Source organism: Trichoplusia ni, chromosome 4, assembly GCF_003590095.1.
Source record: "Trichoplusia ni isolate ovarian cell line Hi5 chromosome 4, tn1, whole genome shotgun sequence".
Taxonomy (NCBI): Eukaryota; Metazoa; Arthropoda; class Insecta; order Lepidoptera; family Noctuidae; genus Trichoplusia; species Trichoplusia ni.
Genome location: NC_039481.1, coordinates 1,756,359 through 1,769,255, shown reverse-complemented (window position 1 = coordinate 1,769,255; position 12,897 = coordinate 1,756,359). Strand labels below are relative to the sequence as shown.

The following is a 12,897-nucleotide window of genomic DNA, read 5'->3' as shown; positions in this document are numbered from 1 at the left end:
CGCCCCTAGATGGCGTTGTGCGAATCGTACGAAGTTTGAAAATTTAGCGAGCCCGGGGGAGCGGTGAGGGGCGCGGGTCTGTGCTGCGGGAACGAATTTTCGGTGCAACACACACTACACGCTGCACTCGTGTACCGAACGTCGCGACGCGCAGTACTTTCGCGCAGCACTACATCCAGACTTCTAAGCTAACCTAGACACATAATAACAAGGCAACATGGACTGGATGGAGATGGAGGATGTGGTGCGTACATTTTATATTTTATCATGGATGTCGCATTTAATTTATTGTGGTTTTTAATGCTAAAAATGCCGGCTTTTTTGTAATATGAATTTTACCTTGACCTAGGCTAACATTTTATCAACGCCGGCTGCCGAATATTTATCGCCCTGGCTTTATATTTCCTCAAGTTTATGTGTTTATTGTTTTTATACGGCTCCAGTGTTTAGTAAAATATTTATTAAAGCAATAAATAATAATAATTATAATTTAGTGTTCAGAAAAAAATATTCAAATTATAATAATATATTCAATTATTCTAATTCCTAGTGAATTTAACTTAATTTCATTGTCTAAAACATTTTCTTCTTCAAATTTTTAATTAGCATAATAGCTGTAATAAAACATCCCCAAAAATCCTAAATAATCAAAGTGTATAAAAATTAGCCAAAAAAATGTGATAAGAACTACTAAATTCATAAAACAAAATACAAAAAAATCTCCAAATAGAAAAAAAACCTGAAACAAACCCACCTATGAAATAACATCATGTTTCGTGAAGAACATCATCATCGTAGATATCATGGTTCCAGAATTTCTAGTATTCTAGACGGCTAGGCTCTCAAGACAGCTCAACACGTGAAGCGCTGCGTGCCCGACCTGCCCCAACCGTGATCGATCGCGCCGCCTACCATTACCCGCCTAACTGTTCAGCCTTGTGCGTAGCTTCTATTTTCATAACGCTCAGAGAAAAATCTCCCAAGCGTCTTGTAGCAATTCCAAAAGTTCTTCCGTTTTCGTTTTCATTAAACTGTTTCCTACCCTTTACTCTTAGTTTTGGTTAGATTTTCTTTTTATTGTGTTTGAAAATTAACAGTGTCTTTCCATTCTTAGCTCACTCTACCAAAATTTTACTGAAATTTATTTACTGGTATAAATCACTTCTAGCCTTGTTTTTTAATTACTACATAATTAGAACGGTCTTTGAAAATATTTTATAACGCTTACAAAACTTCAAACCCCAATTTTTATGTTCCTACAATTTAGGCTTCGTTTATTTGGAATTTTTATGCATGCGTGGGCAAATTTTTAATGTTGTCTATTTTTTCGTTTATTGTATAATCTTGTTCGGTTTGATAGCGAGGCTTTTTATCTCGGAAGCGTATAATAGCTTCTTTGATGCGTTCTGTTTTATAAATAGTCTTTTGAGTTACATCAATAAGTTTCTTTGTTTCTCTGTTCGTTTTGCCGTCAGACTTTGGTGTATTAATTTCATTGGTGTTTAGGTTGCACTTACCTACTTCCAAGATATAGGTTAGTTCCCTCTTAAGTTTAACATACTTCTAGTACTTTTGTATTCATTTCATATTTATTTTCTTTACTATCATAAAAGTCAGTATTAATATATTTCTGATAATTATGATCGAGATTTTAAGACTGAAAGTGGGCTATACCTGTATAAATATATGTAGCTTTTAGTCAGATTATTTCGGTGCTATCTAATCATTTTTTGTTGCAACGTGATGCATACGCTGGTGATATAACGCGGCCTTGACAGTACTTATCGGCTCAATCTTTCCATTCCTGACACATATTTTAAGCGTTGTCTCTTATTTGTATAAAATTAAGTCCAAAATATGAAGTAGATTACCCAAAGAAACACATTTCTAGATAGGCATTATTTTTGTAGGTTTTTGTACCCTTATTACCCGTATTATTTTTGCTTAAATTTAAATATCTTCTAGTCGAATTAACTTTCTTTGCTATGACATCAGGAAGTAATTACATGTTAAAATACAAAGCGCAGTGTAATAATTATGATAAGAGATGTTTTAATACATATCACGTGTTTTGAATACTGTAAAACGTATGTTACAAAAACTAAGAATTTTGAAAACGGAAAGAATAAAAAGTCTTAATTGAAATGATGTCTATCATATCCAAAAGTTATAGCTCGATGTAAATGGTTAACTATTAGTACTGGCTTTGTATAAATAATACAAAACAGTTTGCATATCGCATATCTTTAATTAATTGTTGATGATACTTTGATATCAATCGACCTTAGGTTACAAGACTACTGGTCACGGGCAGGGCAGGTTCCAAAGATAATGAAATAATTAGTTTATGTGAATGCTTCCGCGATCAATTGTGATCATCCATTAAACTAAAAACTATCCTTTGCTATCTTTCGTATTCAACAAAAATACATCTATCTATATTAAATAGATGCAGACTTCCTCATCAATGCTCAACAATGGTTATGTAATACCAGACGATATTTTATTAGTCACCCAATTTACATAGAACTGCGACCAAATTTGAGAACTTTGAAGGATCTTTCCATACTGAAAAACTGAGCAGTAAAATTTAAATGTATGCAAAATAATTACATTCATAGGTTTGTTTGAAGATGAAGAAATAGGTCTTCACTAGGTGGTCTTGGAATCTTTTGCCCATCACCCAAAGTATTGTATGGTCAATATTAGGTGCTTTCAATTCTTTATGTGTGGAGAGACCTCAATGTGGCCTTGATGAAGACGTAATGTCTGTTGCACCTTTTGGTGATGATTAAGTGTCTAGTCTAAATCGATAGCTGCAAGCTATACGTTTTTTGTTGCATTGAGATTTCAAACAACCGCAGTGGCACACCGTTGATAAAAAGTCGGCGGTATGCGATATGCAACGTTAAAAATACTCGATTATCGCGTCGGCGGCAACTACGGGCCATGTACCAAAAACGAAGAAGTTATGACCACCAACGAAAAAAAAAACATAGTTAAATACCGTTTGATGACTATTGCTGCTCCACTTAGGAGCGATGAAGTAGAAGGTTTCGCTGTCCGAGCAATATGCGTGTAGCACACCAATGTTTTCGGCGAATTCGAATAATTGACTATGGGTGGAGTGAGGCGGGAGTGAGGGGGGCTCGAGCGGGAGATTTGGCTGTTGGCCTTGACAATGAACCGGCGGCGCGCACACAAGTGCGATTTTATTTGTATTTGAAATATACGCACACACATATAAACTTTGTTCCACGAATCGCCTCCTCCCACACAATTAAGTATTAGGGCTGTCTTAGGCAAATGATTAATGGATTTTCAGTGTACAGGCATTATAGGAAGTCCTGATCAGAATTAAAGCAAAAAACTATAGATTAACGTTTTTTAATATCAAATGCAGATAAGACTATAATTGTTACAAAGCTATGAGACGTCCTTGTTCCTAATTTATGCAACGCTTAAAAAGGTTATTACATTTACTATTCATAGAATTTTACGGGAAAATTTCCCAAAGTGCTCTTTATATTATTAGCTAAAAACTGTGTCAATTGAAGCAGATCAAATAATTCACTAAGAACGTTCCATTTTCTTCAGTAAACCGGTATTAGGCGAATTACATGGAACCGGAGCCAACCCTACCGCCAAAAAAGCTAACAAATTCTGTCGAGCCGGCGCGCCGTCGCCGCATGCCTGCCCTAAGACAACCTATACATAGACAGCCTAGGGCCCGCCGGCGGGATGTTTATCGATAATGCCAAAAGATTCCCCACTAACGAGTCCTGAGTCTGGCTTGTGTTATTTCTCTTTACATACTACTGGCTTTTGTTTATACACATTTGATTTTGAAGATTCTAACAAATCTTCACCTTGCCTTTGATCCTTTAGCTCACCGTGAAATGTTTCAGATGAATTCAGAAATGATAGATTCCGAAAACACTCATTATTTTCTGGTAACTTAATAGACGCAGTAATGAAAATAATTGGCTTTTTTGTAGCTAGAAAGTCAGACTTGGCAACAGACCTCAAGGCCTTGTCTCAAATTGAGCTAGACGGTAATATTAATAAATCCTGCAGGTACAAATTATCTACGTATGGAGGTATATGGTCACGTTTTTGTCTGTCTGCCTTGCCTTTTGTCTATGACATCATGTGGCTATAGGTCCTTTAAACTGTATAATATTGTTAAACGTTTAGCCAGTCTATGTTCAGTTTTTTTTTATTTGCTTCCCGTAGCGTGTAGACTTTTATACTTAATTTCCGACTCTGTATCCTTGTTGCGGTAATGAATGACTTAGTTTTTGGTTTATTTTGTTATGACTATGGGAATGGTAGATCTGGAAAAAAACTAACCTGCAGCATCAACGTCCTTGACATACAAAACGATTTTCGTTTTCTTCTGGTTGTGTAATAAGGCAGAATACGATGGATACTTAATTTGCGATTTAATAAATTCTTAATCGGCAGATAATATTCCGTTTACGAAAACAGATAATCTGAAAAAATAGGTATCAGTTATAAGAGTGTACCTATACAATGTACATCTATCAAAGGCATTAAACATTATAACTTTGGTAATACACAAGTGCAATGTGATTTGCTTTTGGTCAAATAAACATGTAAGCTCCCAAAAAAAGAATAAAATGGCCTGCTAAAAATGCGTTTTTTTAACTGGCTGTGCCTAACTACGCACTTAGGAAATTTCCCGTTAAAGTACTAGTTGGGGTAGCTATGGATTAACGATTACCAAGCTTTTCGGTCCATTTTTCAGTCTGGCTCAAATTGTTACCTATTTTTCTTTTATTGCTCTTGGAAGAATAATGGTCTCCAAACATTTTTCGCCTACCCTTGAGAAGGGAGCTGACGCAATCTTAAATTCTCCAGTTTGTTAGGACTCGTATAAAAAGATTGGCTCTTGTGTGATAGATGCCAAGCCAACCAACCAATGATCGATCAAGGATTTAAGTTTTCAAAGCTTCTATAGATTTAACTTCTAAGACTTTTTTGTTTTCTTTGTTGGATGTCTAGATGTCTAATGACTAACTTATACTTACACTACTTTCGAGATGTATATTTCCAAGAAGTTTAGCATCAAAAACAAATAGGACCCAGTGACCTACTTAAAGTTGCGCTATCGCTAGTAATTCAAACTGAACTGAAATATGAAACGACTTCATGGGAGCGCTGACATCTTTTATGAAGCTTATAATAAATACAAGTGTGAACGAAAGCTGAAGAAGGAATAAATAGCCAGAAAATATTCTATGCAATTGGCAAATACATTACGAACTTAAAAATGTCCGAAGATTTTAAAAATACCCAGTAATTGGGACGTGTAGCTATCGTGACAGGATGACGTGTGACAATTACCGTGAGGTCGCCGAGTTAGAACCACAGAACTTGATAGAATTTCAGACGAAATGGATTAAAAGAATAGATGTCTGCTCCAATCTGACCTACATGTAGACTGGTTATTTTTAGCCTCTTTGTCTTCAGGGCTTTGCCCTTTTCAGTGCTTTCACTAGTGAAGGGTCATTTTCCGAGTTTTAAGTGAACCTTTTTAGATGATCCTAAAAGTGTAATATCGCTTTATGGTAGTTGTAACTTAGATATCCAAGACATTTGCCTCCTACTATAAATTGATAGGCGTGTAGTACTCTGTACTTTAAACGATTAACACGACAGTTCCCAATGTAATTACATAGATCACAGCGATAAAGATTATTTATATTAACCAGGGCAATAAAATTAACACTCCACGCAACATAATTCATCATTAAGAAACTCGGTCGTTATGCAATATCAATTTCATTACAAAAGGTACAAATAACCGTTGTCGTTGTAAACGTGCATTTAAAAAACAATACTACTAAATTAACTTTGTTTGTTGCCTTCAAAAGGGTATTAATATTTTCCGATAACATTCGTAACATAACAACTTTGCGCTCGACCAATGACGGGCTCAGTCCTTTGGCAACGCTTCAGGAAAATCAACGTTTTGCCTTTATTCGTCGGTTAGTACGCGAAGGGACCAATCTGAAAGTCGGTTAGCACGTGGCAAGTCGTTGGGCGGCGCATGCGTGAACCGTGAACGTTGGTGGGGCGGCGAGGCGTGGCCTGCGTGTACGCAATGCGTGCGCCGCAGTGCGTATGAGCCGCTCACCGCGCATCAAGTAATTTCCTACAGTGCTCCCGCAAAATACACAAGATTTAATAAATACGTACCAGTGCGTTAAACTCGAATGCGCTTTATGTTAGTGCTCAAGTGCTGTGATTTGTTTTATTATAAGCTTCAAAATGTGTGCGGTAGAAGATGCGTGGTTATTTTCAAATATAGCCAATACACTGGATATGATCGAATCTTCTCACAATGTGAGTACATTAGCCTTTACAAGTTTTGAAGGTGCATTGTATAGGTGAATCATTAATCTTATTAAGAAACATCGGATAGGGGCGTTAACATCTACCTACTGATTTGTTCAATAAATCACTATATACATTTTTCGTATTTATGGTCGTCGTAAATCGCACCTAGTTCTCTATAACCCCCGAAACATGTTGGGTAGATAGGTAGTATGTAGCAAATATCATCGCACTGGTTTGTGGTTATTTTATTTAGATATCATGCAATCTGACATAAATAATTTTATAATATGCGTTATAATAAGAATCGGACGGAGCCCTATCTGTCCTATTGCTGATCTTTGAACTAAAATTGGAAAAGACAGAAAACGACCAATAAACATAATAACATATGTCTTTAAACGTGACGTCGTTGTAGATAAAGTGCAAATTGTTTATAATAAATAGTCCTTATCTACTAGATACAGTGTAAATAGTAAATGATAGTTGTCAATATCTTATTTATAGAATTATTTTGATGTAATCTAACTGCACGAAAATTCTTACATAATTGCGCCAATCATAAACATTTTTGCCTGTAATAAAATCCTCGTCAAATAGTGCCAAAATTGTATGGGACCTAAAATCGTCCCCTGAGGCATCCTCACGTGTAAAACCAGGATTAAAATCTTAGGAACTTGTGAATAATATCTCTAAACAAAGTGTTTTTGCATCACGCAATAGATGATAATGAAAACAAAACTGCATTTTGTCTGACTTTTCAATGTCATTTGGTCGATGAACCGTATACAATTTTGTTGCACTTGCCGCACTTTTGTCTAAATAGGTAGGTAGGTAGGTATTCCGGTTGGTTAACCGACAGAGATACATGTCTTCCATCTTAGGATACGAAAGACTTTTTGTACATATTTGTTTAGTTTTTGCTCAGGTACCTAATCATCGTTCCGGTGGTTTTTGCTCTTCGACTACTTCACAGTTCATTTATAATTTTCTATTATTAGTCTTTATGATGAATTATCATTAGGACCTAAGATGAGATTTATTAATTCATCAGCCAGACCGGAAAGCTTCTGCTTGTTTTTTAGAGTTCTGGTTTCTATTTCGGTACCCGTTTTAAATATTATTACTATGTAATGAATTATATTATCTTGTTGTATGTTATTATTCATAAATGCAACTGGTTGCGCTTGAAGACGATTTAATTATTTTCTCATCGGCTAAATTGATTGCTTTAGTTGGGTGAAACTTAGCAGTGGTTTGATATTAATTTATGAGTGCCTCTGAAAATTTGACTTAGTAATATTGTTGCGTTGATCAAAATTATAATTCAAGAATATCACCTTTTCAAATATGCCTTTTGTAGAAATAACATTTAAACCAAGATAAATTACAGTCTCGTATTTATTTAAATATAGGTAAGGATTATGAATGTTTTGACACTTGTAAATTGTACTTTATTGATTACTAGTAATATGTCAAGCTCCGTACCAAATAAACTCAATGTAAAATAATATTATTTTGAAAAGAGATTTATGGAAACGAAAAAGTACTAAAAGCATTTGTTCAGTCTTACAAGCTTTTATACAATTTTATAAAGTTGCTGCCAGTCTTGAATGGTTTCCTCGCGAAGTTTAAACCAAATTCGAAAAGCTTTCTTTTCTATTTTTAGTTCTTTTTTCTGATAAATTAACTGTTTATTTTTAATAGTTTTTAAACGAATGCTACTCCTCTATTTGTGAGATGCAGGCCATATGCGGCTACTGATGAATTATGATATTTTCATTTTAGATTTAAGCAGATTTTTATCTGCTACAATCTAAAATAATGCTGACTGAAGTAAGTGTTTCTGATGAAAAATTGCCCAAACTTTTGGTCTTAAGAATTTGTTTAGATCACATCTAAAACTAGACCTAGGTTCAGCTGTATCTGCTTCGAATTTTCCATCGCCGCCAGACTAAACATTTATCACAAGTGTAATGTGGGCATTAAGAATAATGTCCTTTTGTCTCCATTAATCACTTTGCCTACAACATGTGCTAATAATGTTATTTAAGTTTATTTGTAATAGTGCTTGCCTACTATATTTATATGTCAACGTCTCCAATGACGAAAGAAGTTTCTAAAAATTCAATTATGCCAATGCAAATGTTTCTTTAAAGGTGAAACACGTGATACGTTCCGATCCCAATTAGAAAACCTAATTTTAAATCTGTATAATGTTTAAATATTACGGTAACGGTATTCCAAGGGTACAGGGAAAATCTGGCAGAGAAATTGTAACAAAGGAAAAACGTCACCGCAAAAGGAATTCTTATGAGTTTCTTGTTAAACTTTTCCTTTGCATAACACCCCGATAAGCGGGATAATACCAGCGCTTATGTAATTTACGTCACAGCGTGTTGCATTGTTTATCCCTTGCCATTTTGGTAACAAAAGTATCTCAAAAACGCATTGCGTCATTTATGTAACAGTGCGACGAGCTCTGAATTATTTAATAGCAACGGTGTTCGACCGTCTCTTGCAAAATAACACAGGATTACCAAGTTGAGTGTCATACGTCGACTTTTAATAAGTAGTTTGGTTAGTTGATGCGTGATTCGTTGAAATGCGTAACGTTGAACATTCTGGTCTAGTGAATTTGTGTAGCCGAGCTAGTAGAGCGGATGAGGCGTCGTTTTTCCGCGGGCTGCGCGGCTCGGCGGGCGCCGGTGCCGTAGGTCGGGCATAGTGTCGACGGCCGCGCAATGTCACCCCGAGTCGAGATATTCGGCCCCCACCCCGCCCGCTCTCACACCCTCGCGCGCCTTGTTCACATCATTTCCGATCCGCGATTTTGTGGCCTCTCTGATGCTGGCATTCTTGCGAGTTCCTCAATTATGCACTGCTTTTTGGTTTTTCATTGCAACCTATATTTGAGTTGGATTCGTCGTGGAAAATGCATTCCAGAAAATTGAAATGTTGACAAAAGTATGTGCTCCGGAATGAAAGAATGGTAATTTGCGGGCATGCGATGATTCGTTGGGGTAGGTCTTGTGCCGTTCCTTGATGCGTGGTTATATAACGTACACGAGGCTAAGGCAGGTGGTTTAAAATCTTGCGATCGTCCGCGTGATATTGGGCGATGTCGGTCGTCGACCCCTCGCTATCTGCGTTATTTAGCCCGGCTCAATGTCGGCGCAATGTCGAAACGCGCTCGAGTTCACGGACCGAGTTGCGAGACGCTGCGTTCCTCACTCAACTGTGTTGTTCGACCGAATTTTATAGACATACATACAAGTTATACCTAGCGCACATTCTACCTAGTTTATTTTGATTCTAATAATAGTTGGTTGATAGAAGTAAACACTATTTAATAAGAGTGTTAACATTCCATATCTACATATTCACACGTAGGTTTACTGAAATGTACTAAACAATTTTCTATGATGGCTTTTTTTTGCAAAGTTGTTTAATGTACATATTTAATAACAATTTAAAATACATAACATAGTGACACAGTTTTCAGGTTTTCCGCTATCGCTGTTGTTTTTCTTGGTAGAGTCCTTCCAAGGGGAGGTTCACAGGATTATTTTACCAGTGTTTATATACACATAATGAATATAGGGCATATGCCACTGGACTAGGTATACCGTTGCCCACAGTCGGTCTGTAGGCTGTGGGTCGTGGCGACCTCGGTCGCGCGGAAACCGCGCGGCGGTCAAGGCCGATGTCTAGACACACCACCCGCCCGCGCATCCCTGCCGCTCGAGCCTCCCCCGCCACCCCACCCGACCAGACTACACCTTCATACTACCTATTTTTACCTCCACACCCGAATTTGCCTGGGCAAAGCTTCACAGCTCACCGAATCTTGACCTGCCTAACACAACGCACTATCTGTTGTACCCACTGAACCTTACGATAGGTAAAGATTAGATACAGTATAATGACGAATTATGTATTTGAATATCTCAAACAACATGTTATGTTTACGTTATCGGCTCTTTTTTGTCTGGCTTGTTTCCAAACTGTTGTTGGACATACCTATCACGAGAGAATAACTTCTAACGTTAAAAACAATGTATTTTTTTATATCAGCAGACGATTCTAGTGATTCATTTTGATAAGCCTTCATCCGAGCCATTAGTAGCAAATCAGGCAATTCCCAAATCGAAATCAAAGATTTTATATCAAATACATTAGCTATCGACAACATATTTAGTGAATTTCACCTACCATGATAATCTGTAACAAAAACATAATAAAAACATATCACTTATCGCTTTCAAAAAGAATTCTGTGATTAAATAAAAATAGCTCAAGAGTTTTCACATCTAAAACAGTTCACTTGGCCTTGGTCTTGAGATTTTTTATTGCGCTACGTAAAAATATTGTGATGTAATCCTCTCAACCTGCACACTGCCAGTGTTTATTATAAACTTACTGGTAAAAATCACCTCGTTAATGCTAGACACAGCTAAATGTGCATATTAATTTATTTGTGTCTTTGGTATTATACAGTTGTGATCTAACGACTTACATTTGAACCCGGCCTGAACTCTCCGGGCGAAGGTGAAGGAAAGGCATGGCCCACTTTTTCTGTAGGGCAAAAATGGAGCCTGTTCGCTCCGGCTACGGACCCCTAGATCAATAATATCCTTTAAAAAGAAAAAGTACATATTTGATTCCAACATTTCTGAGCCTGATTTATTATTCAGGGAACGATGGAAACGTGATATAAGCTTCGATAGGCCGTACCTGTCTGTCAAATGCTTTTTAATAAAGCGAGACGATTTTATTAAGAGTTTGTGTATTTTTTTATAGAATATTCATGAAAGGTTTGCTGTCTGAATTCGTGTCGAGACTTGAAGCTCGATCTGTTTCCAGACCTACCACAAAGAGTACATTGTGCGCCAAAAGGATGCATCTGTGTAAACTTCGTGATCATTTACTATATGCATATATGACACGAACGATTTCGTGTGTGTACTTATGTTTTATCACAATGCCAGTATGAAATGCGTTCGCGCGTTTATCTTTTATTAAAAATATTGCATGATAACACATGGAAAAGTACAAAACGTAGCGCTTGAATATTAGCGTGTTGAGGTAGGTCCGGGTCGGCGAAGCACTGCCGGCAAGCCGTCCGCGGCTGCTTACTGTGCAAAACAACGCTCCTCCGTTTAGTGACGCTACGTCACACAAGATTAGATACAGCTCAAATGATTCTCCGTTTATTATTCCCCTACGTTATTATTATGACTCTCCAAGTTATCTGTATAGCTAATTGAGTTTTAAAATCGGATCTGGGTCGGTATTTGTCAGGCAAGTTTTTGTTATGCAAACTTAATCGCGGTGGGGCGTCGAGGTGGCCAAATGCATTAACTGTTAGATTAGGTTTCAAGGTTAACGTGCATATCCTTCCAAAATTATACGTTGTGGATTTCTTAAATGTTGTTTAATGTCTACATGCAAATTATCCTTGAACGTAGTTTGTATTTGGTCTATATTTAAATAAAATTTATTGTAACTAAGCGTCTGAGCTAGGAAGACATGCTTTTATAATTGTAATACAAAAACTGTTGTATCCTAAATAATTTATAATTTCTTAATACATCTTTGCCTGGAATAGTAATCAATTAAAAAGATTAAGGCTGGAGCATATTCCTAGGGATCAGTTTTGTCCCAAACATGTTTTGTTCATTGTAATCCGAAGGAGTGTGGGATATTGGTGCCCCAATTTGTAACACAAGACGGTGCCGAGCGGCGAGCCTGCCTCAACGTCGGCGTAGTTACGAACACGGTTTGGCGGTCGCGCGCCCGCCGGCTCTATTCGAAATGACGTTTATCTACGAAGGTGAGACCACGGACGCACGGTCGCTGAACTCGACCGCGTATTATGAATACCTACGTACCTATTTTGTGCCAACACATAAATAGTATTGTGGCGCAGTGAGGAATCAGGTGTTATACGAATAAAAGTATTTCTTTTTTTGCAATTATTATTAGTGAGTAACATGGCATACCTAAATTCATGTCAATTCTTTCCTGAAGAGATTTGAAGAGCTTATGCGTCAAAGAATCCGGATTTGAAATGTTTGATGAATAACGCCTTATGTCGCAATAGCTGGTGTGAAGTAGGTTTTTACCTGTTTGGCGTGCAGCCATTTTGTGTTGAGATTGTATATGTAAAGTCTACATGGATGTAGAGCGTCATAGGTAACAGTTATACATAACACGCCTCTCTGTAACCGCCTACGCTTTTAGTTAGTACCTTTATAATTAAAATACTATTTAAGTTCAAACTCTGAAGGCGTGGAATATTGATTTTGATTGTTTCAAAGATTTCAGACGTACGATTCGATTTTTGTCGATTAACAACAACGATTAAGACGATTCGGATGTTTAATAGCAATTTTATGTAGATATCGGTACTTAAATTTCTAGAATTGTTGTCATCACTCCATTTTGGTGCACAACAGGTTTTGAATTTGATTTTTGTGTTTATCTCCAAACAATACCTAAATTTTGGAAACTGGTATTATTTATTTTAAA

General features: G+C 36.9%; 1 protein-coding gene across 6 annotated transcripts in view; it reads left to right on the top strand.

Moving 5' to 3' along the window:
* The window catches only part of LOC113492479 (steroid hormone receptor ERR1), a 34,185-nt gene that overhangs the window by 5,367 nt on the left and 15,921 nt on the right, over window positions 1-12,897 (top strand). Inside the window, exon 1 of one of the 6 annotated variants that reach the window (XM_026869944.1) lies at window positions 124-244. The exons of 2 other annotated variants lie outside the window; for them this stretch is intronic. In XM_026869944.1, the coding sequence (XP_026725745.1) occupies window positions 218-244 (27 nt within the window). In that variant the 5' untranslated portion in view covers window positions 124-217. Of the gene's footprint in view, window positions 1-123; window positions 245-4,990; window positions 6,373-12,897 lie in introns of those variants that run through there. 3 more of the 6 variants (XM_026869942.1, XM_026869947.1, XM_026869943.1) reach the window with 3 other exon arrangements.